General features: G+C 57.4%; 1 protein-coding gene across 1 annotated transcript in view; it reads left to right on the top strand.

Annotated features, from left to right (window-relative positions):
* Positions 1–24,613, top strand: part of MYO5B (myosin VB) — a 168,043-nt gene that overhangs the window by 116,837 nt on the left and 26,593 nt on the right. Inside the window, 8 exon segments of the mRNA XM_045296048.1 lie at positions 2,486–2,570; positions 4,217–4,365; positions 5,790–5,909; positions 7,784–7,924; positions 12,207–12,272; positions 15,786–16,025; positions 16,875–16,975; positions 23,759–23,957. Coding sequence (XP_045151983.1) covers positions 2,486–2,570; positions 4,217–4,365; positions 5,790–5,909; positions 7,784–7,924; positions 12,207–12,272; positions 15,786–16,025; positions 16,875–16,975; positions 23,759–23,957 — 1,101 coding nt within the window.

Below are 24,613 nucleotides of genomic sequence, written 5' to 3'. Positions count from 1 at the left end.
AAGTGGACAGAAAGGGAGCTACTTCTCTTGTTGCCGAGGAGTCCCAGAGAGATGGGTGGCTTTCCCCCAGGGAACAGTTAGGACTTCACCGACACCGATCTCTTCTCTCTTTGGTCCAGCTCACCAGCTCCTGCCACGTTCACCACCTGCCTGGTAGCTCGGCTCCTGCCTTTATCTGCCGCTTACTCTGTGTACAGCCCCCAGCTCCAGGGGAGTCTCCCCGGCTGCCTCCTCGTGATGCAGTTTCCCTCCCAGCGTCTCCACTCTGCTGTTTCATTCTCCCTCGGAGCCCTCTGATCGGCTCCTCTGTCCCATCAGCCTGGGTCCCTCCTGCCCTGAACGCCTTCCCGCCCCGTTCGCGTTCAGAAATGACCACTGAGGCCCCTTCAAGGCTGTTGACACTTCTTCTCTCCACGTGTGTGTCTTCTGAACTGGGGCAAAGTGGCTAACAGAGTCCCCTTGGGCCCCTTCGTTGTCTTCCTGGCTGAGTGGCCTTTGGAAAAGCTCCCTCGCTTGTCTGTGCCTCCGTTTCCTTAACAGAAAATAGTGGCGGCGCCTATTTGAGATGCGAAGTCAATTAAGTAAATTTATAACCTTGATGAAGCCCCGCCCAAGCCGCACTGGCGGGCGAGCCGGTTCCAATGGGGGGCCACCCTCTAAAGGGTGTCCCAGGGTTGTACAGCTCGATGTACCCGGACATCTCTGCTTTCTCCCCTGGAGCAGCTGGCTAGTTTGAACCTCCAACTTGTGGTGAGCAGGCCGCCGCCTCCCCCACCGTGTTCTCAAGGTGACTGTGACCTCCCTGAGGACATGAACCCTAACTTGAACCCCTCCCAGTCCTTTGGCCTCCTATGGCCCCTGGCTCGACTCAGTCAACACCGCCTTGAACAAACATGATACTGAGGCTGCCGGGCCGGGAGTCTGGCCCCGTCTTTACATCTGCCCGAGGCCCTTCTGCGGGTGGTGAGAAGGATGCCCCTGATGATGGGACAGAGCGCCCCTCCCCTCCAGCAGCCAGTGTCTTCGATCTCACGCCCCTCGTGGGTGGGCACCTACCCCAGCCGTGGAGACCTTTGGTTCTGTCCTGCCCTCCTGTCCTTCCCCTTCACTCTGCCCTCTGCTGGAACCTGTGTCCCATCCACCAGATAGCCTCCTGTTTCTACAGCAAGCTCACGCTTGTTGACCTAAACTACGCCTTACCTGGAGAGCACTGTCCAATACCTTTAGCCTAGGGGTGGTTCCGTTTCCTGCTAGAAACGTCACAACTGCCTCTCTTTCAGAGAAGCGGACAGGTATGCCACTTGGAGAAGAAGGCAAGGCCAGTCCACTCAGCACAGGTTGGGTCAGCAGCCTTGGCAGCTGTCTGTGGAGAAGCAAGTTCTCACAGACCAAAACGAGGACCCCTTCTGACTCACTATTTTCTCTTGGTCCCAACAAATCCCCAATCTTGTGCTCAGTCGGTTGATCAGTGTTGGAGCGATTCTGTTAATGCCTGGAACGGAGAGGACTTTCTCTGTGAATGCCTTTATTGAGTGGGCTGTGCCTTCCGTATGATCTACTTCACACAGACAGTTCAGTGGTTTGTAGCTCACCTTTGATGTGGTGAGAAACGTGTGGAACTTCTCACCACAGGCTGGTCACTGAGCACGTCAGCCCAGATTTAGTTAACCTCCCTCACCGGCTACTCCATCCCGTCAGGCATTGTAAATTAGAAAAAGAGACACTGATCCCAAAGGGAGGCGGGGTGGGTGTTGGGAGGGAGCCAGCCAGACCTAGGAGCAGGACAGATGGGGAGCAATGAGACATTGTTGTGCATAAGCCTGGGCTGAACCTTGCGTGTTAATCTCCTCCACCACCCCCTGCCATGTTCATCTTGCTGCTTTTCTGCCATTTCTCAGCAGGAGTCACCTTCTGTTTGCTTAGGGAGTGGGGAGGCTGTCCTTAGAAAGCAGACACTGGAGTCCACTGAGGTAGCCAGCCTCCCTCCCTCCCTTCACTTCCCTTCCCCAGGATCTGGCCGGGCCAGGGAGGACAAGTCAGAAGAAAACCAGAGCTAATGTGTGGGCCAGTGTGAGCATGTGACCTTCTTCAGACTGGGATCTAGGAGCTCAGGATTGACCAAGATGGGCACCCAAATGGCAGGGCTTGAGAGTCTGCTACCTGTGTATGTCCCAGGCCGAGGCATGGGAGTGTGGTATGGAGACTGTTCAGGAAGCTCCCCTGGGCCTTGGAAGACCATCCACCGTGATGGCCAGTTGAGCTCCTCTGTCTTTATTGTAATTTATTTTCAGCCTCCGATCTTCTCAAAATGCAGGGAGTGTTTGCTGACTTGATCATCCTAACTATTAAATAAAAATGTCTTTATCACATGGGGTTTTTTTTTAACCTGTTTAAACCAAACCAGTCGAAATTCAGACCCACAAGAGGAGCCTTGCGTTTGACCAGCATCGCAAGAGGTAACCCTCCCTGTTGTTCTCTCTTGCAGCGAGTGGCCGACCTGGAACAAGAAAATGCACTATTGAAGGACGAGAAAGAACAGCTTAATAACCGAATCCTGAGCCAGTCGAAAGGTACATCCCACAGTGCTTGGTTTTTGTTGGGGGCTTCCGTCTCTTTTCCACTCTGTTTTTCCCCCACACGCTCCCAAGAGACTCCCAGCCAGCATGCCAGTCAGGCCCTCCTTGGAAAAGGGCTTTCCTACAGGAGAGATGAACCGGGTCTGGTGATCTTTGGGGTCCTGCTGTGATACTTGGATTCGGGAGCTTCATGAGACAAGACACACAGGCCGAGCGATACAAGGGGGCTTCGCAGGATTCCAGGAAAGATGGAGCTGAAGGAGAATGGGATGCTTCTGTGCACTTGTTAAGGCCCCTCGGGTTTGTAGGGGGCGGTGGGGCTTTGTGGGACTTGGCGGTCAGGGAGAGCTGGATGCAAAGCATACTTCTACGAAAGGCCACTGGGGGCCCTTGAGCAAGCTCAGCTTCTTCATCTGCACGCTGGATGCTCTGGTCCAGACTCCAGAGACACGTGCTGGGGGAGTCTCAGGAGCTGCCCAGGTGGCGGATTTGAAACTGGACTTTGGCATCCATAGTACCCAGTTTCTGCTACCCACTGGTCCATCTGTCCGTATGTGCTGACGGGGGCCAGCAGCCCATTTCAACCTCCCTCAGCCACCTCCTGTGTCACCTTCAGTCCTCGCACCCCTGGCGATGGGAGAAGCTTGCGAGTCTGTGCACCATGTTCTTGGTGGGCTTGCTGTGACCGAAGCCCATCCCACCCATCCCCTTGCCTCCCTGCAGACAAACTTAGTGAATGGGTCAATTTTTTTTTAATCTCCTTTAAGAAGTGCTCCTTTCCAGAGTTTCAAAAGCTCATGGAATCCAGACTTTCTGGAGTCATCGAGTCTGGATGGACTCCCAAAATCATTGCCCTGAGAGCATCTTGCAACCTTAAAAGCCAAAAGATCCCCTGGGGTCCTCTTTAAAGGAAGCCAGAGTTCAGCTGAGTTAGTAACAGATTCCTGCCTTGAGTCTCGGGCTTTTCTGAAGAGCTGTCCACACGTGGTCCAACAGACAGCAAGTGACTCAAAAGGCCAGCAGGGAGCCTAAGGGACTGGGAGCTGATGTTAGTCGGGAAGGCAGGATTCGGAAGAAGAAGGTGAGAACCGGCACGCAGCTGGAAGGTCATTGGATTGTGGTGTAGACACTACACTGGTGGCATGGTGCGCTGTGTATATTGTCAACAGCAACAAAAATAGATACTTTTTTTAATGGTCCCTTTCCACTCCTATAAAACATACATCTTGGCAGGAGACAAACCCATCCAGATGATGAATTTGCCTACCCTCCTCCAACCTAACCTTCCAGCCCATAGGGTCTGTCCCTCACACTTGTGAAATTCCAACACTCCCCACAGCCTGGAAAGGCCAGGGCTTGGGAGGAAACTGTGCAGAACATGTGTCAGAGAGGGCGGCTGGTGGGCCGCTCCCCCGACTTCCCTAGAGCAGGTGGCTCTGCCCCCATCTGAGGTCTTCGCACGCATGCACAGGGCAGGGAGTTCCTGCAGTAAGGACGGCAGCTCAGTCAGTTCCCCAAGCGCTCTCCTGAGCTGGCCAGGCGCGTCCTCAGACCGGCCGTGAACCCTCTGCTCTGGTCAATGGGTGGGTCGAGGTGTGTGCGCAGAAAGCCGAAGGCAGCTCACTGCGCTTCCTCTGCAGATGAGTTTGCCCAGAACTTGGCCAAGGAAAACGTTCTGATGAAGAAAGACTTGGAGGAGGAGCGTTCTCGGTACCAGAACCTGGTGAAGGAGTATTCGCGCTTGGAGCAGAGATACGACAACCTTCGGGATGAGATGACCATCATCAAGGCAAGGAGGGTGGTCCTACGCACTCCCCCAACTCCCAGCCCACCCCCCGCCCCACCCAGACCCTCAGCAGCCCCTGCAGGGCTCCCCCCACAGCACAGGAGCCTTATGTGTCCACTTGCTCTTGCTGCGCCCTGGCGCGGCTTTGCACACAGAGGTAGCTGGGCTGAGCGACCCCTCCTACAGCCAGCTCCTCTTCCCACCCTGGTGGTCTTCTAAAGTTCGAAGCTGCGCACTGAAGGCAAGTCCGGCCGGCCGTACACTTTCTTTTTGTTGTTCCGGTTCTGGAAGCCCCTGCCTGCGCTCTAACGATGATGGCGCTGCTTCATTGGTGCCGCTGCGGGCCGGCCCTCGGCGGCCTGGCCCATCTGATCGCTTCTCCGGGTTGCTGATAAGAGGGCAGCGGACATAAGAACATTTCCATGCTATTTCAAGATATCAGCCCTTCCTTTGTTAGCCACGTAAACATTCCCCCAGAAAGGCCTACTCAGAGGAGACTGAATAAGTTAATTGCATGGAAACCAGGAAGAGACGCTGCAGAGAACCATACAGAGACATCTAAAAATCTTTCTGAGAAGCCAAATCAGATGCCAAAAAAAGGTGGAGGGTGGCTATTTTTGAGCGATGGGCGTACACGGCAAACTGTTTCCGTGAAGTTAGCATTTTCATAAACACGATTGGTGGCGCGCAGGCTGAAGGGAGGGGCCAGCGGGGGCAGGCTTCCACCCTATTTGTCCAGAAGGGGCTGTGACGACAGGACTCCTCTGTGCTGTTGGAAGGTGATCCTGGGAGGAAAAGGTGATGTCACCAGGGCCTGGTGGTGTCTGGGGTTACACCCATTGGGTCCCTAACCCCAGGGTCAGCAGTTCGAACCCACCTGTTTCTTCTCGGGAGAAAGATGAGGCGTTCTGCTCTCATAGAGATCTGCCGTTCTGCCCCGCCCCCTGTCGGGCAGAACTGACTCGATGGCAGCGAGTTTGTTCGGTTTGGTGTTGGAGCTCTTGCCCCTTCTGAGTTACAGATGTGCATTTCATTAAACGACCACGGAGCTAGGTTCCCACCAGAGCCAGCTTCTCATCCATTGCCATTTTATTTGGTAGCTGGATGGCTGACTGGAACCCCAGTGTGGCTGTTGGAACAGGCGTTGGACTGTTAAAGGCAGGGCCCGCGGTTCAAACCCACCAGCAGCTCCTTGGGAGACGGACGATGCTGGCTGTTTCTGGAAACATTTAGAGCCTCTGCAGCCCCATGGAGGGTCATTAGGGTGGCTGTGCTCTAGATGGGTGACTGGTGTTTGGTGGGAGCGGCTCAAGTGCCCATGGTTCCAAGAAACTGTGATGTCTCTTCTTGGAAGTCAGGCAGGAAGGGACTGCGCAGTGGACAGCGTTGTCACTCAGAAGGTCCGCTTCTTTCCCCTCCTCCCACAGCAAACTCCAGGGCACAGGAGGAACCCATCGAACCAAAGCAGCCTGGAGTCGGACTCCAACTACCCATCCATCTCCACGTCGGAGACTGGAGACGCTGAGGATGCCCTCCAGCAGGTGGATGTAAGTTGTGTGGGCCATCCCCCCACCCCGATGCTGCCTGTGCTCCCAGGGAGCTGCCCTGCAGGGGTAGCGTTGGTAGCTAGTGAGTGACCACAGTGCCCAGGGCCTCGTTCTTGACCACAGGGACCCCTCAGTCTTAGTGGCTCTATAGACAGTTCTCTAGACTTAACACTGACCGAGCAAAGCAGTCCAGGGCTCACCCTATAATGGAAAGAAGGAGCCCACGCCCCACTTGCCCTCTCAACACTCAACACCAGTGCATACGGGCGGCTTGAGGAGGAACAGCCAAGCCACGGAAGCAGATGGAAGGCACCACCCCATTTCTGATCACAGCACACATGGCGTGATGTGATATGTGGAGCAGTTCATCCGGAGAGCAAGTGGTTGAAGTGGAAGGATGAAGGGGACTGTCAGCCGGTAGCAGCCTCTTCCGGTCACTCGCCGTTGTGCTACACAGTGGACCTCATGGGGTGTGTGTCTGTCATTTTGTCGGCGTTCCAAAGACCCCCAAACTGCTATCTGCCATCTGAGAAGACCATCACCAGCACCCACAACCCACAACCCCCTCGTCCCCCGAAATGCTCAGAGCCAGGCCTCGAGGAGAGCCAGCCGCAGGGGGCCTGTTTGTGTTGTCTGATGGCTAAGCAGGAGTGTCAGTGAACACAGTGGCTGTGTTGAGTCATGTCACTCAGCCGTCCACCTAAAGTGGCAGCTTCCTGTCACATGTATTTGACCACCAAAACACAGTCTTAAAGTTTGTCTCTTGATGTTTTTCCAAGAGGACCCTCATCTAGTCTAGAAAAAAGAAAATGCGTGTTGAGCGCTGCCCACCCCCAACCTTGGTGCCAGCGTTACAGCTTGAAGCGACAGGGGCAGATGTGACCTAGTCTGGGAAGGTCCCCACCCCCACAGAGCTACTCCGGGTGGACACTGGACACTGTGTGGGACAGCTCTTTCGTGGCCCACAGGCGTGCTAAGTGCTAGAAAGAAAGGGCAACGAAGGGCAGTGACAGAGCGATGGAGCTGACCATAGGAGCCTGGAAGAGGAAGGCGGGCCCGGGACACAGGGTCTCTCATCTGTTGTACAGCCAACTCCACGTGATTGGCTCAGGCCGGATGCGCCGAGGACACCCCAAACAAGCCCTGCTTTGGGGTCCTCCATTTTTCTACCCCTGTCTCCGAAGTCCAGGCCGCCCCCGACCCCCACCGTCGGCTTCCACCTGCCTGAACACAGATGCATGTGCATGTGCTGTGCTGATATTAGGCACTGCCCCCTCCCCCGAGAGGGTGCTCCTGGAGGAAGCTGAAACACGGAACCACATGCCACCTAACCACATGCCACATGGGCTTGTGGATATGCTCACGGGACACCCACGCACAGGGTGTTCAATGTGTTTGTACGTGCGCACACATACACCCACTGCGCACGCTCGCACACACGTCACAGGACCCTGGAGGGCCATCCCGGGTGAGTCTGTTCAGGGGCCAGTCCTCCAGGAGGTGGGCACCATGGGGTCTGTCAGGCAAATGAGCTCCAAGCAGGGACGACATGCAGCCAAGTGCGTCTGACGGGTGCTTCCCAGAAAGGCCGCATCAGAAAGTATTCTGTGTCCAGCTTCACCATCTCTTGAAACCAGCCCTCTCGACTTCCTGCTCCGCTCATTCCCAGCCCCTCTCAGTGGCTCGCACAGAAGGACAAGCGGCTGAAGAGCCAACGCAGCCTAGCTCGAACGGGAGCCTGGTGCTCCAGCGTTAGTGGGCAGAGTGGTGGCTGGCAGGCATGGGCTTTGAGCCTGAGGTGTGGGTGGAGGGGTCCCTGAGACACAGACACAGCTGAAAGCCCCCTTTTCCCTCCTCTCCCTGCCCCGCTGAAGGAGATGGGGCTGGAGAAGGCCGCCATGGACATGACGGTCTTCCTGAAGCTGCAGAAGCGAGTGCGGGAGCTGGAGCAGGAGAGGCGGCGGCTGCAGGCGCAGCTGGAGAAGCGAGAACAACAGGACAGCAAGAAGGCCCAGGTGCCAGGCAGGGGCAGTGTGGGGCAGGGGCGGGGGCTGGGCCCCCAGGGACCACGGGGCATCATCTGTGTTGGAGTCCCCACTTAGTCCTTTGCCAGGCTTCCCTGCCACCTCAGTTGGACGGGAGACACCTTCCCGGATGGCCCCAGGACAGAGGAATCCCGCTGGCCATCTCAGAGGGGTCTGTGCCATGGCCATTCCCTCATCCAGCGGGAGGGGCATTCCAGGCACAGCTGTTGCTGGGAAGAGAAGAGAGGGGCTCATGCCAGGAGGCAGCGTGGGGTGGAAGTGTGACAGCAGGCAGGGGTGAAATCCCAGCAGAGAACATCGATTGCCCTTTCAGAGTGGGGCTCCAGCACAGCCTGAAGATGAGCCTCGCGGGGTTGGGAGCAGAACAGGTCTCCCCACCATCACCTCACCCCTGCTGGCTCCACCCTCCCCTCATCCCCTTGAGCAACAACCTCTTGGGTCTGGAAGGGGGCTCACACCCACCAGCTGCTCCTGAAAAATAAGGCTGTCTGCTCCCCTGAAGATGGGGCTCGCTGCGGATCAGAATCCACCGCAGGGCGATGGGTGTGTTGCTTCGGCTTGGGTTTTTTTCTGGTTTTAAGATGTAGGAGCCATCGTTTATCTCCTCAGAGGGGCCACTGAAAAAGACCAAGCCCCTTGCTATTGAGTCCATCCCGACTCCCAGTGGAACGGCTCCACGGGATCCCGAGGCATATGCAGCCATGCTGCCCACGGAACAGCTGGCGTGGGCTCCAGCCCCCAGCCTTTGCTTAGCAACTGAATGTTTAACCTCAGGGCCACCGGGCTTCTTTTTGTCAAAGTACCAAGAACAAACACGCTCGCTGCCATCAAGTCCAGACGGCTCACAACCATCCTACAGCACAGGGTAGAACCTCCCCTGTGGGTTTCCAAGACTAACACTTCTGGGGAGCAGGAAACCTCGTCTTTCTGCTGAGGAGTGGCTGGTGGGTTTGAACCGCTGACCTTGCTGGTCACAGCCCGGCATGTTACCATTGCAGATAGTACAAAGCCCTAACATCCCCAGGCAGTTCATCTGCATGCGTATTGGCTTCTAACGGGTTACAGGCCAACTAGGACATGAAGGGTATCATTACTATCATTGTCAGTTTATCAGAGGCCTTTGGCCTGTCCTTGGCCCCAAATGACCAGCTGTAAGGCTTGACTGCCTCCCTGCAGCTGCACCCTGTTCTCACCCCTGCACAGGCTCCCTCTGTAACCCCGAGGTCCCTTCCCCATCAAGTACAACGCAGAGCCTGCCCTGCCTTGCTAGGAAAGTCCCGGTGCCCTTGTGAGCACTCAGTGGGGAGGGAGGTAAGTCTTGCTGAGGGATTTAAATCTCAGGTGGATTTGGTCAGGCTGGAGAGGGAAAGGATTAGGTTTACAAATGACTCATTCATTCGGAAGAGAAGCTGCCGGGCAGGCTGACCAGCACTCTAATCAAGGCTAGGCCACATCAGACAAGCCCTGCTGGAGGGGTGCCCCGCCCATCCAAACCCCAGTATTCATCCTCTGGGTTCCCCACTTCAGGCACCCCAGCTGCATGTGGACACTTGGCTTTAGGACTGCTGTGCGCCTTGATGCCAAGGGACAAAAGGCAGCAGGTCTCTTTAAAAAAGGAGTGCTGGCCAAGAATCAGAACTTCTTCCTTTTTAAAAAGGCAACAAGGAGCATCTGTCAGTAATTAGAGGAGCCCTGGTGGCATCGTGGTTACTCGTTGGGCTGCCTACTGCAAGGTCAGCAGTTTGAAACCACCCGCCTTGCCCCAAGAGAAAGGCAGGGCTTTCTACTTCCATGAAAAGTTACAGTCTCAGAAACCCCCAGGGGTACTTCTACCCCATCCTAGAGGGTCGCTGTGAGTCAGAATGACTCAATGACAGTGAGTGTGGTTTGGGTTTGGATCAACAATTTGGATCAACAATTGGCCTGCAGCTCTGTTGTGTGTGTGTCAGGGTCTCCCTCGAAGGAGACTGGCTTTGTTTCTTGTCAGTGTAGCCAGGAAGGAGGGGCCAGGGGGAGTACAGGCCCCCCCTCCCACTGCAATGCCCTGCCGCTGAGCTCTGACAGTGTGCCCGGCCCCGGACCTCAGCTGAACCACCTGGGTCTGCAGAGAGAGGGTTCAGCCAGACAGAGGAATGGCGGGGCAGTCTGGGGCATGTCACTGTGTCCGCCTGGGCTGATTTCTCAGTCTGGAAGGTGCGCACGGGTCCACATGTGCCTTCCCACCACTCTTCAGTGGGCACCTACACCTGTCCCCACTACATCCAAGCTGTGGTGAGACCCGCGGGAAACGGCTCACCACAGAGCAGCGAGCAAACTCGGTTAAGCCCGTGCTAATGCACTTGCTGACTGCGAGCCAGGGCCTGCTGTGCTGACTGGTTAACCGCCTCCTCCCCCACCCGTGCCAACCCGGTGGGAGTGACTGAGCCCACTGTCACCCAGTCTGTGCCAGCCAGTGTGTTGGAAGGCTCCCTCCACTCAACCCCCGCGCCGCATATCTGACAAGACATCTGGGTCACCAGGGTGACTAATGGGGCTGCCCACCAAGCAACATATGACTGCCATCAAGATGCCCGTAGCCTCTCAGGTCCCCATAGGGGCCTCCTTAATGCAAGCTGCTTGTGCACGTACCACCCCCAGGGGCATGCTGCAAACCACACTGCGGGGCACGGGCAGCCTCCCTCTCACCCAGGCTGTGGGCCATGAATGGGCCCCGTCCCCTGCACCACCAGTGGGAGGTGACAGCCACTCCCTGGAAGAGGCCTGGGGACAGTGCTGTATGTGCAGGACCCAGGTCTGGAAGGAGTGGCGGCAGGGGCTCCCATGTAGTCCCTCTTGCCCATCCACAGCTCAAGGGGGCCTTCCGTGGGGCGTAAAGGCCGATACCAAACCCACCCCCAAAATTAAACCCGTTACAGCTAGGTGCCCCCATAGGTCAGAGTAAAAGTGCCCACTCCAAGCCGACCCCCACATCTTTCTCCTGTGGAGCAGCTGGTGGGTGTGAGACACTGTTCCACCGGGACTCCGTTCGAGGCCGGCAGCCCTGTAGAAAACCTAAGCACTGTTGATTTCATAGCGTTAAAGAGTGTTCCCTTCTGGGGTCACCACCCACCCCAGGATATCATCTCTCGAGATGTGTGAAACTGTTTCTGCCCATCCTCCGAGGGCAGTTCCGGCTGAACAGCTGCCAGACAGGGGAAAGCATGCATGCTCAGCTGCATCCTAATGCACTGGTCTCGCAGGCTAGCCTGCCCTAGCCTGTGGTCCTGACATCACGCAGCGCCGGCCAGGCCTCCGGGTTGACCACCGGAGAGGAGGAGGTGGATCCCCACAGACAGTACATGTGTACACACGTGACCCCAAGTAGCAAGTGTGCTCGTTGATCCCATGAGTCCATGTGGTGGTCTCACGGTGTGATGCCCGCTCGGCCTGGAGGTGTCTGGGGATCTGGGTCTGGGCACCACCAGGGCAGTGGAGCCTGGTGGTGGTGCGGTTACACGTTAGACTGCTAACTGCAAGGTCAGTCGTTAGAAACCACCAGCCACCGGAAGACAAGGCTTTCTGTTCTCTTCAAGGGTTACATCCTCAGACTCCCACTGGGGCAATCCTGCCTTGTCCTGGAAGGTCCCTGTGAGTCCTAAGTCAGAATCCACTACGGGCTTGAGTTTGGGGCGAGTCAGTTTTTGGAACCTGGTTATGGAGCGCCCCCTGGCGGCCTTGAGCATTGAGCTGCACTCCACAGGTAGAAAAGGAGGGATTTAGGCGCCCAGTGAAGCAGGGGGTTGGTTGCACATGATTGGACTGCCAACTGCAAGATCAGCAGTTTGAAACCACCAGCCGCTCCAAGAGAGACAGATGAGGCTTTCAACTCCTGTCTTGGAAACGCACGCATTCCCCGTGAGTAAGAATCGGCTTGCAGGGCGTGAGCTTGACCTTGGGATCTGAGCACCCGTGTACAGGGAGAAAGGAACGCGTGCTGACCAGGGTCAGAAAGGCTGTGGTTACCTGTGCAGTGGATTCCAGTGTCCAGCAAGCTCGTGGGACAGAGTAGACGTGTCCCATGGGCTTCCTTGGCTGTCATCTTTTTGGAGGCCGATGGACAGGTCTCTCCCCCAAAGAGAAGGTAGCTCAAACCACCACCCTCTGTGTCAGTGGCTGAGCATTTAACCACGGTGCCTTGTGCCACGGCCATGCCAGCTCTGCAGACCCCGTGCCCGCAGTCCCTGCTCACACTCCTGCCTCTCTCCCTGGGCAGGTGGAGCCACTGCAGAATGATGTGGATTTGGACCAGGATGCAGACCTGGCCTACAACAGTCTGAAGGTAATGTTCTGGGGACAGCTCGCTTGCACTCTCATGCCGGGGACGGGCGGCGATGCCCCCTTCTGCCTCCGCGCTTTCAACCTCATCACCTGTGAGGGGAAGGGGCATTTTTATCTGCTACAGGAGCAGTGATACGCGCCTCAACGTCGCAGGAGCGGTTTCAGTGGGAATAGAATGGCAATGTTATTCCATTGGAATGAAATGAAACTTGGGCAACAAAATTGCTGTCGGAGTCAGGGCTGTGTGGGCCGATGCAAAGCAGAGGCCTGGCCAGTGCCCAGAGCTGTGGCCTGCAAGGAAATGGGGTGGAGGATGGAGGGGATGCTCGGTGATGGAGGCTTTGGGGACACTAGGATCCACCCATGGCAAGGAAAAATGGACAGGAAAGGGGGGCTGAACCAGCCCCCATTACTGGATGCGTTGGTCAAGAAATCAACGCCTTCTCATCAAAAGCGGTGGTGGTGTGGGACAGCATTTCAAATTCTCAACCGAGTCCAGGCTTCCTGGGCCCAAGTGATTGAGACTAGAAGAGCCCCCCCAGACCTATGGCTCTGTGAACATCAACAAATCATGGGTCAAAATTGCCCTCGGAAGTGATTGCACAATTACATGGTTTAGCCAAAGCAGTAAAGAATGTTCCCAGTGAGCGTGGCATTTAAAAAAATAATTATCTCTGTTGGATGAAAGTGCCAGCCATTTAAATTCAAGCCTACGGCTGTCGAGGTACTCCCAACTCCTAGGGACCCTGTAGGACAGAGTAGAACTGCTCTGTAGGGTTGCTAAGACCAGAAAAGCCTCTGCAGCAGCCAGCAGCCTCATCTTCCTCCCAAAGAGCATCCGGTGGGTTTGAAGGGCTAAACCTTGAGGCTAGCAGTCCAGTGCCCACCCCTCAGGGCCACAGAGCTCCTTGTCAAGAGCTTAAGGCATTGAAGCAGATGGAAGCGACTTCGGGGCTGCTCTCACCTGGCCAAGTGTTGTTGCTGGAAGGTGAAGTCACGTGGCTGTGGGGCCGACCATGGGACTTCCTCAGGAGGGCCCGGGGCCGTGGAGAGGGTGACAGCAAGGGGGTCAGGGTCACCTGGGCAAACAGCTCACCACTCCCTGATGCCTCCCCCGGGCTGAGGGACAGGCTGGGCAGGCAAGGAGCCAGGGTCCTGGCCAGCCTCAGAGCTGGTTGGGCAGAAAGCAGGTTGGCCGTGAGCAGGGCACTATTTGTGGAATATGCCTTTTCAAAAGGAGAGCTTTCCATTTTATTTGTGAGCTTATTAAAGCCACTCACATCTTAGGGAGGAAAATTCATAGAGGGAAATTTAAATAATGCTTATTTAAATATATCTTTCTGAGAGTAGCCCCCTAGAGGGAGAAGAGAAATCAAGGAGCCAGGTGTAGGGTAGACTACTGAGGTGGGGTAGGGAAGGGGCTGCTTTGATTAGCTGATTCATCAAAACTCAAATACAGAGTCGATGATCCGATCTGTAAAACCCCACCAAGTTTACAGTAAAAAATTGTTTACATGCTAAGCACTCCAAGAAAAAAAATCCACCTTCCTAGTGTTGAAGGCAGCCTCCAGTACCACGTGGGGCATTTCTGTCCGGCACCTCTCCTGTGCGTGTTGCCACGGTCTCACAGCTGCAGACAGGTCACAGGGCGGTGGGTGTTAGCTGCCAGCTGCTGTCATCTGTCATGTCCATTCCGTGTGTGTGTGTGTGTGTGTGTGTGTGTGTGTGTGTGTGTGTGTGTGTATACTTCCCCGGTGACTCAAGGAGGCTGGGACATTTGGGGGCAGATCTCCAGGCCTGCCTTCCAAGGTGTCACTGGTTGGATTTGAACTGCCAGCCTTTGAACCATTGCTTAAACTATGTCCCACCCAGGGGGTTCCCCCCTATACCCTCTCCCACCCCAACCCCGCCCCTCACAATCCTTATAATATTCTTTTCCCTTAATATAACAAGCTCTTTGTAAACAGGCTTTCTGATGTACGGTTAATATTTTATAACATAATTAGGATGGTTTTCTTCACCGTCCTGGAGTTACTAACATTTTAATTGCTTCCGTATTTTACTATCATAAATAAATAATGCCGTGAGGAAGCCGGCCCTCTTTTTGAGAGAGAGGCCTGGACGCTCCCTATCTATTCCAATGAAATTCTCCAGAATTTTTAAAGCCGGGGGCACTGGTTACCGTTGCCAAGGGCTCCGTCGGAGACTGGGCAGGGTCCTCCCGTTTAACTTCCTCCCGGGAAGACTGCTGCTCTGAACTGCGACTGTGAACCTGCCGTAGCCTGTGGACGGGGTGGGAGTCCTGCTCCCCTTCCTCACAGGTGCTCCGTCGGTGACGGCTGTCCACGTCCCCCGTGAATGCTTCCCTGCTGTGCAGCGGGCCTCTTGATGGGGTGCCCTGCAGGTGGTGACCCAGAAGCAGTTAGACCTGTGCTCTGTCGGTCACCCTGCACCGTGTCACCGTTGCCCAGCCTGGCTCAGCCTCGCCCTGGGCCAGGAACCCGTGAGCTCGCCCTGGGCCTCTGCTCTGCCCTCTCGTGCACTCCAGGACCCTGCCAGGGACTTATGTGGGCTAAGCGGTGGGCCGTTAACCCAAAGGTCAGTGGTTTGAAGCCAACCACCGCCTGGTGGGAGAAAGACAGGGCTGTCTGCTTCTGTAAAGCAGCGCCACCCTGTCCTGTGTGGTGGCTAAGGCCACAGTCGGCATGACAGCCGTGGCTTATCAGCCTTTTTTGGCTCGGCTTATCAGGCTTTATCTGCTTTATTTGGCTCGGCTTATCAGGCTTTATCCCAGGCACAGAGTTAAATGAATACACTCCCCAGACTTTTTATCTTGGATGATCGATGGAGATTTCTTTCTCTGCACGGGCACAGGGGTGGGGTGGCCTTCCAGATGGCCCAACCAACAAAACTGTGTCCTTGGGAGGTTCTCCAGAACCTTGGTCTGGGTGATGATCCTTGAAACAGGAGGGATCCCGGGGACCCTCCGACCCTCAGCCCTGTGTGGCGCATCTCTCCGGGGCATATTGCCTATCGGGTCAAACCATTGACCCAGCAACTTCTCCAATGAGGGCTTCAGGGCCATGTAGACACTAGCCAGAGCCCGTGTGCCCTGACACTGGGGGACGTGGCCACAGAGGTGGGGAGCCTGGTGATACGAGCGCTTAAGCGCTTGGCTGCTCATTGAGCAGTGGAAGGGTCTCCCCATCCAGCAGCTCCACCCACGGGAGGACACACCTGCTCATGGGCTCCCCGAACAGGTGACCAACAGAAAACCCTGTCCCATGGGGCCACCCTAGGCCAAGCACCTGGCCATAGCAACACTAGAGATGTTGACGTCCACGCCAGTGGCTGGGCGGTAGGAGTTCAAGTCCAGACTCCAGTGCCGCCCTTTGCTGTCAGCGAGAACCCCTGCCCATCTTAGCCACCAGTCTCACGGAAGGGATGGCAAGGGCGCTCTGGGCTTGGTGGAGGCAGTGTGTCACGGAGTGTCGCCCGCCGCCCTGTCTTCCAGAGGCAGGAGCTGGAGTCCGAGAACAAGAAGCTGAAGAATGACCTGAACGAGCTGAGGAAAGCGGTAGCGGAGCAGGCCGTGCAGAACAACTCCATGCCCGGCTCCCCCGACGGCTACAGCCTCCTGCTCAGCCAGCTCCGGCTGGCCAGCGAGGAGCTGGAGGTGCGCAAGGAAGAGGTGCTCATCCTGCGCACCCAGATCGTGAGCGCCGACCAGCGCCGTCTCTCCGGCAAGAGCCCGGTAACCACACGGCCACCGCCCCGGGGGAGGCTGGCGGGTGGCGCTGGGTCACAGGGGTGGCTTAGCCGTGGGGTCGCTAAGCCTGAGGGAGTGGGGGGTCTTCTGCTCGGGGTCCCCTCCGGAGGCAGGACAGGAAATGGGCCTCTCTCCTGAGAGGCTTTTCTTGGAAGATTGGGCTGGCATCTTCCCCAGCACCTTCTGAAGTTGCTCAGTGGGAACACATGCAAACAGACAAAGAAAAGGCACAGACGAAGACAGATAGCTTCAGGAGGGACACGGGCCCTGGCCTGGCCGCCCACCGTGGCCCTTGCTGTCCCTAAGCGAGAGTCTGTCTCCTCCCTGGGCCCTCCCAGTGGGATGAGCTCGGCCTGCGTGTGTTCCTGCTGTCCCCACCCCGGGGACAAGGGTGCAGCCAGACGGAGTGAGAGTGGTAGGGCTACCTAGGCCACTTGGGGGCGTGGGCCCCTGGCAGCATGGGGTGGGTTGGGGCGGGGAATAAGTCGACAATAATGAGCGTGGACAGTCCACGCCTGAGCCCAGTTCTAAGTGTGTCCTCTGAACTCAGGGTGCCATCTCTTCCTGGGCACAGTGTCCTCTCCATCAGCCCCTTCCGTCCCATGCCTCACTCCCTGTCCTGTGCAGCCAGCAGCCTGCTCTGTGTCTCTCCCAGGGTGACCCTTAAAGGCACCTTCCCTAAGAACTGGAAAGCCACCTCCCTGCTCGGGTTCAACTGCGGTGGTCGGAGGAGGGTCTTCCTGGGCCCTCCTGTCGTGAAGTTGTTTTGTGTGGCCACTGCGTGTCTCCATTACCGGAGCTTGCTAGCTCGTTTTTTAACCTCGGGCCTCCTAGGAGCCGAACATCAACGCCAGAACAAGCTGGCCCAACAGTGAGAGGCACGTGGACCAGGAAGACGCCATCGAGGCCTACCACGGGGTCTGCCAGGCCAACAGGTGGGTGGCACCGCTGGGCAGGCTGCACGTGGAGGAGGAGGGGAGGAGAGGGGTTTCACAGCTGCTCTCAGACACCTGCACTGGAGGACACATAAGAGGAACAGTTAGCCCCAGGCCCGTGGGAGCTGCTTCCACAAGGCTCCATTGACACCGGCGGAAGCATCTGAACCCGGATGCCCTGAGAGTGTTAGGGGGGCGCCCCTGGGAGGCATGAGAGGAGGAAAGGGGCGGGGGAGGGAAGCCTGGGCCGTCACACCGCCTTCACCCAGCCCAGATGTTGCTCTGAGTGCTCAGATGGCAGGCACTCCTCCCCCTCCCCCCCGCCCCAATTACTGAAAATGTCAGTAGGGGGTGGGCACCCCTTATGGGCAAGTATGTCCTAGGGTCTTGAGAGCCACCCTGTCCAGTTCCCCCCATCCAGAGGTCTTTCTGCAGGTGAGGGAAGTGCCATTCAGGTTTGGGTGCTCAGCTGCCATGCTGCCCTGCCCCTGGGCCCAGGCTGGGCTCGGGAGGCGGGTGGTACTTCCACCCTGCGCCGAGATCACCCCAGGCAATGTCTTCTCGGGGCCCCAGGAGGCCCCAATTCCGTTCCCAAAAGAGATGGTATGGTGTTCCCCAAAAGGAGGGGCACGGAAATGGACTGAACCCCTCCGCGCTGAAGCAGGGATCGGGATTCGTCCTGTTCTGTTCTCTGGGCACAGATGGAAATGTGAGGACAGAGGAAGCTGCCTGTGCGGGGGGTGGGGAACAGGGGGGCCATGTCTGCAGAGCCTCTAGCACCATCTCTGCCCCCACCCAATCCCTTTCGTTCCTCTACCAGGGGCCACTCAGCCCCCTGATGTGTCTCCTGAACAGCAATAATGATGGTGGGGCCAGCATAAAAACAGCGTGTATCCCGTCTTAAAGCAGTTCCGCTCCCAGCCAGCCTGGGGTCCTGCTGTCGGGAGCTGAGTGTCTGGGGAAGCCTGTGAAGGACAGGGGGCAGCCACCAAGAAGCCGGGCTGTGGAAAATACGTTACAGCAGCAGGGAGGGTTCCTTAGCGCCCCTCCCCAGAAGGGGCTGCCCACAGTGGCCAGGGTGCTTTAAAGATTGCCCTCCTACCACCACCACCCCGGCCAGTTCCCATCGAGCAGACAGACTCTGACTCTTGGTGGCCCCTTGGGTGTATCGGAGGAGAGGTGGGTGTGTCTGCACACGGGGTCCCAGGGGCTGGAGGTTCTGAAGTAGATTGCCAGACCTTGCTTCAGAGCTGCCTCTGGTGGGCTTCACCTCCCACTTCTTGGTCCCCAGCTGAGTGCTCAGAGGGTGCTCACCCCCCGGGACTCTGCTGTTCAGAGTTGCTTTTCCCTTTCCAACTGTCTCCCTGGTGGTGTAGTGGTTACATGTTGAGCTGCCAACCACAAGGTCAGCGGTTCAAATCCACCAGCCCCTCGCAGGAGAAAGAGGCTTTCTACTCTCTCAACGGGTCAGAAACTCGTGGAGGCAGCCCTGCTATGGCACCAGCTTTGACCTTTGGGTTGTTACTTGAAGTACTGTTTTCCTTGAAAAGGGAGATTGTCCTAGGTTCAATGTACACTGGAGGGAGGGCGGGGCAATGGGACCCTTTAAAATGTTGAGGAAATCTGTTACCTCCTTGGGTGTCGGGGAGGGCACGGGGGACTTTAAGTGCATCCACTGGATTTTACTCAGCGATTTCAAAGGTTTGAAAACCAAACACCAAACTCACTGCCGTCCAGTCAATGCTGACTCACAGCGACCCTGTAGGCCAGGGTAGAACTGCCCTGTGGGTCCCTGAGCCTGTAGCTCTGTAAGGACTAGAAAGCCCTCTCTTTCTCCTGGGAGGTTTCCAAGACCACCCTGATTCCCCAGAACATCCCCTCTAAGGCCCATGGCCCCTAAGTGAAGACCTTTTCCCCTCTGCTGATGCGCATGTTCTGTTTGAGAGATCTGTCTGGACCCTTGCAACCGTCTTTCCCTTGACTTGAACCTGGTGGGAGAAGCCGGGGCGGGCCTGCTGTGGGCCGAGCTGTGGGGACACGTGCCCCAGCAAGGCTTTCCACAGCGCTCTGAGAGAGAGCCCGTGTCAGCTGAAAGAGACCGGCGGAAATGGGAGGAGCTTGGCGTCAGCTGCCCTCTCTACCCGCTCCACCTTGATCGCCCACCTGAGTGGGCAGTGAACCCCTGTCCAGTACCCAGGGCTGTGAGGGGAGGGTCAGAGGCCAAGAGGACAGCAGAGGCTGCCTCCCCTCAGGACTTGGACTCTCTCTCTCTCTCTCTCTCTCTTTCTCTCTCTCTCTCTCTCTCCAGCATGTGTCCAGGGCTCAGGTCGGGATCCAAGAACAGGGCCCCTTGGCCATCAGCCACATCCCGTCCTTCAAGCTTGGAGGATGGTGCTAGTGGGTTGGCCCTCTTCTACCATCCCAGGGGGCTCCATGCAGCCCTCCCGCAACAGGCCCTTAGCATCAAGGCCAGCCTGGCAGCTGCGTTCTAGGCTTATGCAGGTACACCTGGGGTCACAACCCCCCTCGCACACATACACGTGGCCAGCATCGTGGGACTTGGCTTATCATGGAAGCAGTGTGTGTGGCCTCCTTAAGGTTCATGCAGCATTGTACACCTGTTGGGGACTTGAGGTTCAGCTGCTACGGGTTGGCAAGTTGGGTCGCAAGTCCAGGCGTAAACTAAAATCAAGGTACCTTGTGGAGCACCTTTAGAAACCGGACATGGGCAATCCCAGAGCCTGGCCAGCTCCCAGCATCCTGGGAGGCAAGAGCGGAGTCCTGTGTCACCCTAGATTTTACTCACTGAAAACCAGATCCACTGCCGTCACCCACGCTGACTCGTAGGGACCCAATAGGACAGGGTGGGCTGCCCCTGTGGGTTCCCAAGACTGTAACTCTTCATGGGGGGAGAACACCTTTCTCCTGGGCGGGGTCCGTGATTTCAAACTGCTGACCTGGCTTTTAGCGCTCCAGCATGCCACCACTGTGTGACCAAGGCCCTTGTAAAAGCATGAAGCACGTGTTCTGTTTGTTTTCCAATTCAAGTCTGATTGTGGTGTTTGGATGTTCCCTGGCCTGCCACCAGGCAGTGTGCCCTCCCTGGCTTTTGCCCGACGTGGTGGAAGTGGGGGAACAGGAGTCATCTCCCCTCTCTCCAGGGTTGGATTTCAGGGGCGGGCCTTGGTTGATTGGTTTCTGCTTTGACCTTTGTCCTGATGCCCTGCGGTGGCATCACTGAGATCTCTGGGGGGGCGGGGGGGTCCCTTTGGGGCAGTGACATGCCAGGGAGGTTAGTTCCTCCTGTGTATCTGAGTCAGCAGTTCACGTTGCTGCCCTCTGCCCTGGTGGGGCCCCCAATCTCCACCTCAGGATGGTCCTCCCAGGAATGGCCGCAGCTGGACCAGTGACTCCCTGTCCTTTAGGATAAATGGCTCCTTCCTGAAAGGCCCTAATCAGACACCCGTGTAACACCAGTCCTCTTCAGTTGTCTGGTCACTTTGGGCTTTGCTGGGACAGAAGGGACCCAGGGTGGACCCCTCCTGAGCCCACCATGAAGACATAATGACATTGGTAGGCACCCCACCATGCTGGAAATGGGAAGGGGGAGGGTGGGACTGGGGCATCTTTTCCTGTCATTCCACTCCATGGGCAGAATGTTCCCCACTTTCTGTGGGGGGAGTGTCTGCCCGCCTTCTCTTGCTGCCACATCAGACGCCCTGGCTTCCTGCCCCTTGTTTCTAGCAGGGCTGAGGACTGGGGCAGTTTGGACGAGGATGGAGAACAGGGACTGGCCTACCAGGCCCTGAAGCAAGTGGCCTGGTCACCTCTCTCTTTGCTTCCTGTCTCCGCTCCATCTGTTTGACCTGCTTGTGTCCAAGTTTAATTGTGTCTCAGCCCCGGGGGTATAAGACAGGAGTCATGTGGGGGGCTAGCAGCACCCCACCCCTCTGTGCGTGGCTGCAATAGCTCACCAGGCCCTCGGAGCCCACCTGGTCCAGCTCACCAGAGGTGTAGATGCACAAACGGGCGAGGGGTCCTAGAGGCAGCAGGTACCCAGTCATTCAGAAGAGGGTGAAGAGGCATTGTAGTTCTGGGCCACCTGGTCTTTGGAGGTGGGCCCTGTGCTGACCCTGCAGAGCACCCACTGGCTGTGGGACATGCTCCAGATCCTGGCACCCCTCAGAGTTTGTCCTGGGTGCACACGTAAGTCCACACCACTGCTCGTGGCCCATTGGCCGCACGGGGAGGGCTGCACCGGGTGCTGTCTGCTCACAGTGTGAGGACATGAGGGCCTAAAGCTCAGAGGCCCAGGGGACCCTGCTGCTCAGAAATGCAAATCTGAGCCTGGATCCACACCCACAACCCGCTGGCCTTCAGCAAGGGCCGCGAGTCATGCACAGACGTGGCGTGGCATGGCATGACCTGCCCTTGCTGCCCAGATGTGGCTTTCTGGGGCTCTGGCACATCTGGTTCATTCGTATCCCACCCCTAGCAGTCAATGGGGAAAGGAGAAATGGGATCCGAGAGGCAGAGAAGGTATGGGGTGGAGTGGGGGGCAGGGTACCAGGCCTCACACTCAACCTTGGGGGTGGGGGATAGCCCTCTTGCACACCACCTCTGGATGCTCCCTGCCTAGGAGCACCCTAACCCCCAGATGACAGTCACAGTCACCCAATAATCCACTGGGCAGCATGTCCAGGTGGCCAGGTCCCCAGGCCGGGAAGCTGTTCTCTGGGTCCAGTGCAGGCCCTGCCACCTGCCAGCAAGACGGCCTCCTCGCCTGGGCTGCTTCACAGGCCCTGCCCCATGGGGTCATCATGCTGGGTAAAGTGAAGGCCGGGTGAAGGTGTTGCACAGCACGCCTGGAGGAAGCACTGAACGGGCAGCCGTGGTCATGGTGTGATCCTGGTTACAGTTCCGAGACCGGGTTCTGGCCCACCGTGTGTGAAACCAGGTGATTCTCGGGTCCTGCCTCGGCAGGCTGGGTGTGGTTAGGGGAGAAGTCAGCAAACCCTGGAGCAAAGTCAGCAGATGGCACCCCCTGCAGGGCTGGGGCACTGGCACCTGCAGCCACTTCCGCAAGGCTGCTGGATGCCTCGAACTCCTCTTGACCGTAGTTGCCTGGCCTGGAAGGTGGGCCAGGTGGGAATCACTGTGCCCGCCCCCACCCCACTCCCACCAGCCACAGGCTCCTGGGGGGAGGGGAGAGAGGCAGGTGTCAGCCTGAGTCGGTGTGCCTGGATCCCAAGCCGCCATCTGCACTCTGTCTCCTTAGCTTTTTAACTTCCCTGCGGGTGGCTCTGAGAATCCAGTGGCCAGTACCGACCACAGTGTAGGCAAGGTATGTCCTTGCCGTGCCAGCCTCATGACGAGGCACTTGCTGCGCTCCACACGTTTGCGTGCCATCCCGTGGTCGTGGCGCCATGGTGAATGGGCGAGCCGCTCATCCCCTCCGTCCGGCGGTCCCTCCTTGTGTCCTTTTGTTGCGATCGGCCTGGTGAGGCCATCAGGCTGCTCCAGCCCCTGGAAACATGCTCGCGCTGTACACTTGGCCCTGCTCCTTCCTCTCTGGTAGACAGTCATCTCCTCCCAAGTCAAAAGCATGGTGTGGCTCTCCCCCACCGCAGGGCAGCCCTGGGCAGGCTCAAAGAGCTGTCCCTGGGCTCCTACCTGTGTGGCTTGCTTGGGCCCCCAGTGTTCTCTGCATCCCAGGTCCACAGGGACCTGGTCCAGGGACTTCTGACCCTGGCATTCATCCAGCGCCTGCCCTGCCCGTGAGCCGGGTGCACCTGAGTCAAAGCTGACGCGAGGGGGAAGCACCAGTTACACATGTCAGTGTTTTACTTCCTCGGGCTATGGCTATTCCGGACTCTCTACTGCAGGGGTCCTCAAACTACAGCCGGCGGGCCACATGTGGCCCGCCGAGGACATTTATCCAGCCCACCAGATGTTTTTGCCTGTTTTAGTTTTTTACTTCAAAATAAGATATGTGCAGTGTGCCTAGGAATTTGTACATAGTTTTTTTTTTAATAAAAAAAACAATAGTCCGGCCCTCCAACAGTCTGAGGGACAGTGAACTAGACCCCTGTTTAAAAAGTTTGAGGACCCCTGCTCTACGGCCTGCTCCCTAGGACGGCCCAGTGACTTGGCCCTTCTGGGCCCAGACTTCCCTCCACCCTCTCCAGACAGTCCCTCTGTCCCGCTGTGTCCCTCTCCGCACCAAGCCAACCCTGAGCATCTGCAGATAGAGGGCTAGGGCTGGGGCAGGAGAGTGAGGAGCTAGCAGTGCAGACCCATAGGAGGCCAGGTCTGAGCTGTCCGTCTAAAACATGAGATCGGGCTTCAGGATGAGCGCCGCCGTCCGCCAGTGTCTTGCCTGAATGAGGAGATGGGCGCTGGCAGGCATCTGGCCGCAGGGGATTGTCTGACAGCACATGAGAGGCGACGATTGCTGTTGGTGGCACTTGGACAAAGGGTCCATCTCTCCGTCCCAAACCACCGGCCCGTGCCCCCAGGTGGAGGAGACTGTAGTAGGTCAAGGAGAAGGAAGGGCTAAGACAAGGGCAGTGTGCAGGACCTTGGGTTCCTGTCCTTAAAGAGACAGGCTGGCCTGCTTGCCTGGTGACCCCAGGCTGTCTGTGTGCCCGAGTCCCTCCCACTCTGAGGCTGAGTCCTGCTGCGCCGAGCTTGGCCAGGCCTCTGCTGTGTCTCCATCCGCGGCCCTGCCCCGAGGGCACTGCCTTGAGCAGCAAGGCTATCTCCCGCCTCCCTCCCTGGCAGGTTGCTGGAGGCCCAGCTGCAGGCACAGAGCCGTGAGCACGAGGCGGAGGTGAGCAGCCTCCGGGGCCAGGTGGAGGCCCTGAAGGACGAGCTGGACACCCAACAGCAGACCTTCTGCCAAACACTTCTGCTTTCACCAGAGGCCCAGGTGGACTTCGGAGTCCAGCAAGAGATGTCTCGGCTGACCAATGAGAACCTGGTGAGTGGCCAGCCTCCCGGATGGGTGCTGGGAAGTCACCTTCAGGCAGCAGACGGACCAAGGATGGCCTTTAGGCAAGTGGGCAAGACAAGGGTTGGTAGAGCTGCTTCCGTTAACCCATTGCTGTCTAATGAGCCACCCGGGAGCCTAGGTGCTTAAAACTGCCACCACAGGGGCCAGGGAGGAGGATCCAGCAGGTCTGGGCACTTGCTGACCAGTGTTTTGGCAGTGGTAGATGGCTAGGCTTTCTTTCCAGGAGCCCTGGTGGGAGGCGTAGTGGGTGTGATGAAAGCCACGTAGGAGAAGTAATACCAGACACTGTAGCCTCAAAGACGCAGGAGGTTAATGATCCCGGAATGTCCAGCTCTTCCAAGACGGTCTTCAGGTCCACTCTCCCCCCACTCTTCCCTTGAGTCCCTGGGGTCTGCGACTCGCTGCAGCGTCCCACAGAAACTCACGGAACTTTGAGGAAATGCCCCCCAGGGTGGTGGGTGCTGTTTGATCTCAAATCCGAAGGTGTTTGGGCAAGCAGAGGTGAGTCGAATGCAGGGTCCACAGGCAGAAGCCAGAAATGCCGGGGGAAGTCACAGCAGGGCCTCTTGCTTGCCCTGGGGCTCAGTTGGGACACACAGGTCTGCCCTTTGCGGTGAGGCGGT

Source organism: Echinops telfairi, unplaced genomic scaffold (assembly GCF_000313985.2).
Source record: "Echinops telfairi isolate 266 unplaced genomic scaffold, ASM31398v2 ScPeMD7_7400;HRSCAF=8409, whole genome shotgun sequence".
Classification (NCBI taxonomy): domain Eukaryota; kingdom Metazoa; phylum Chordata; class Mammalia; order Afrosoricida; family Tenrecidae; genus Echinops; species Echinops telfairi.
The sequence above is the reverse complement of the archived record's forward strand: the minus strand, read 5'-3'. Positions and strand labels throughout refer to the sequence as shown.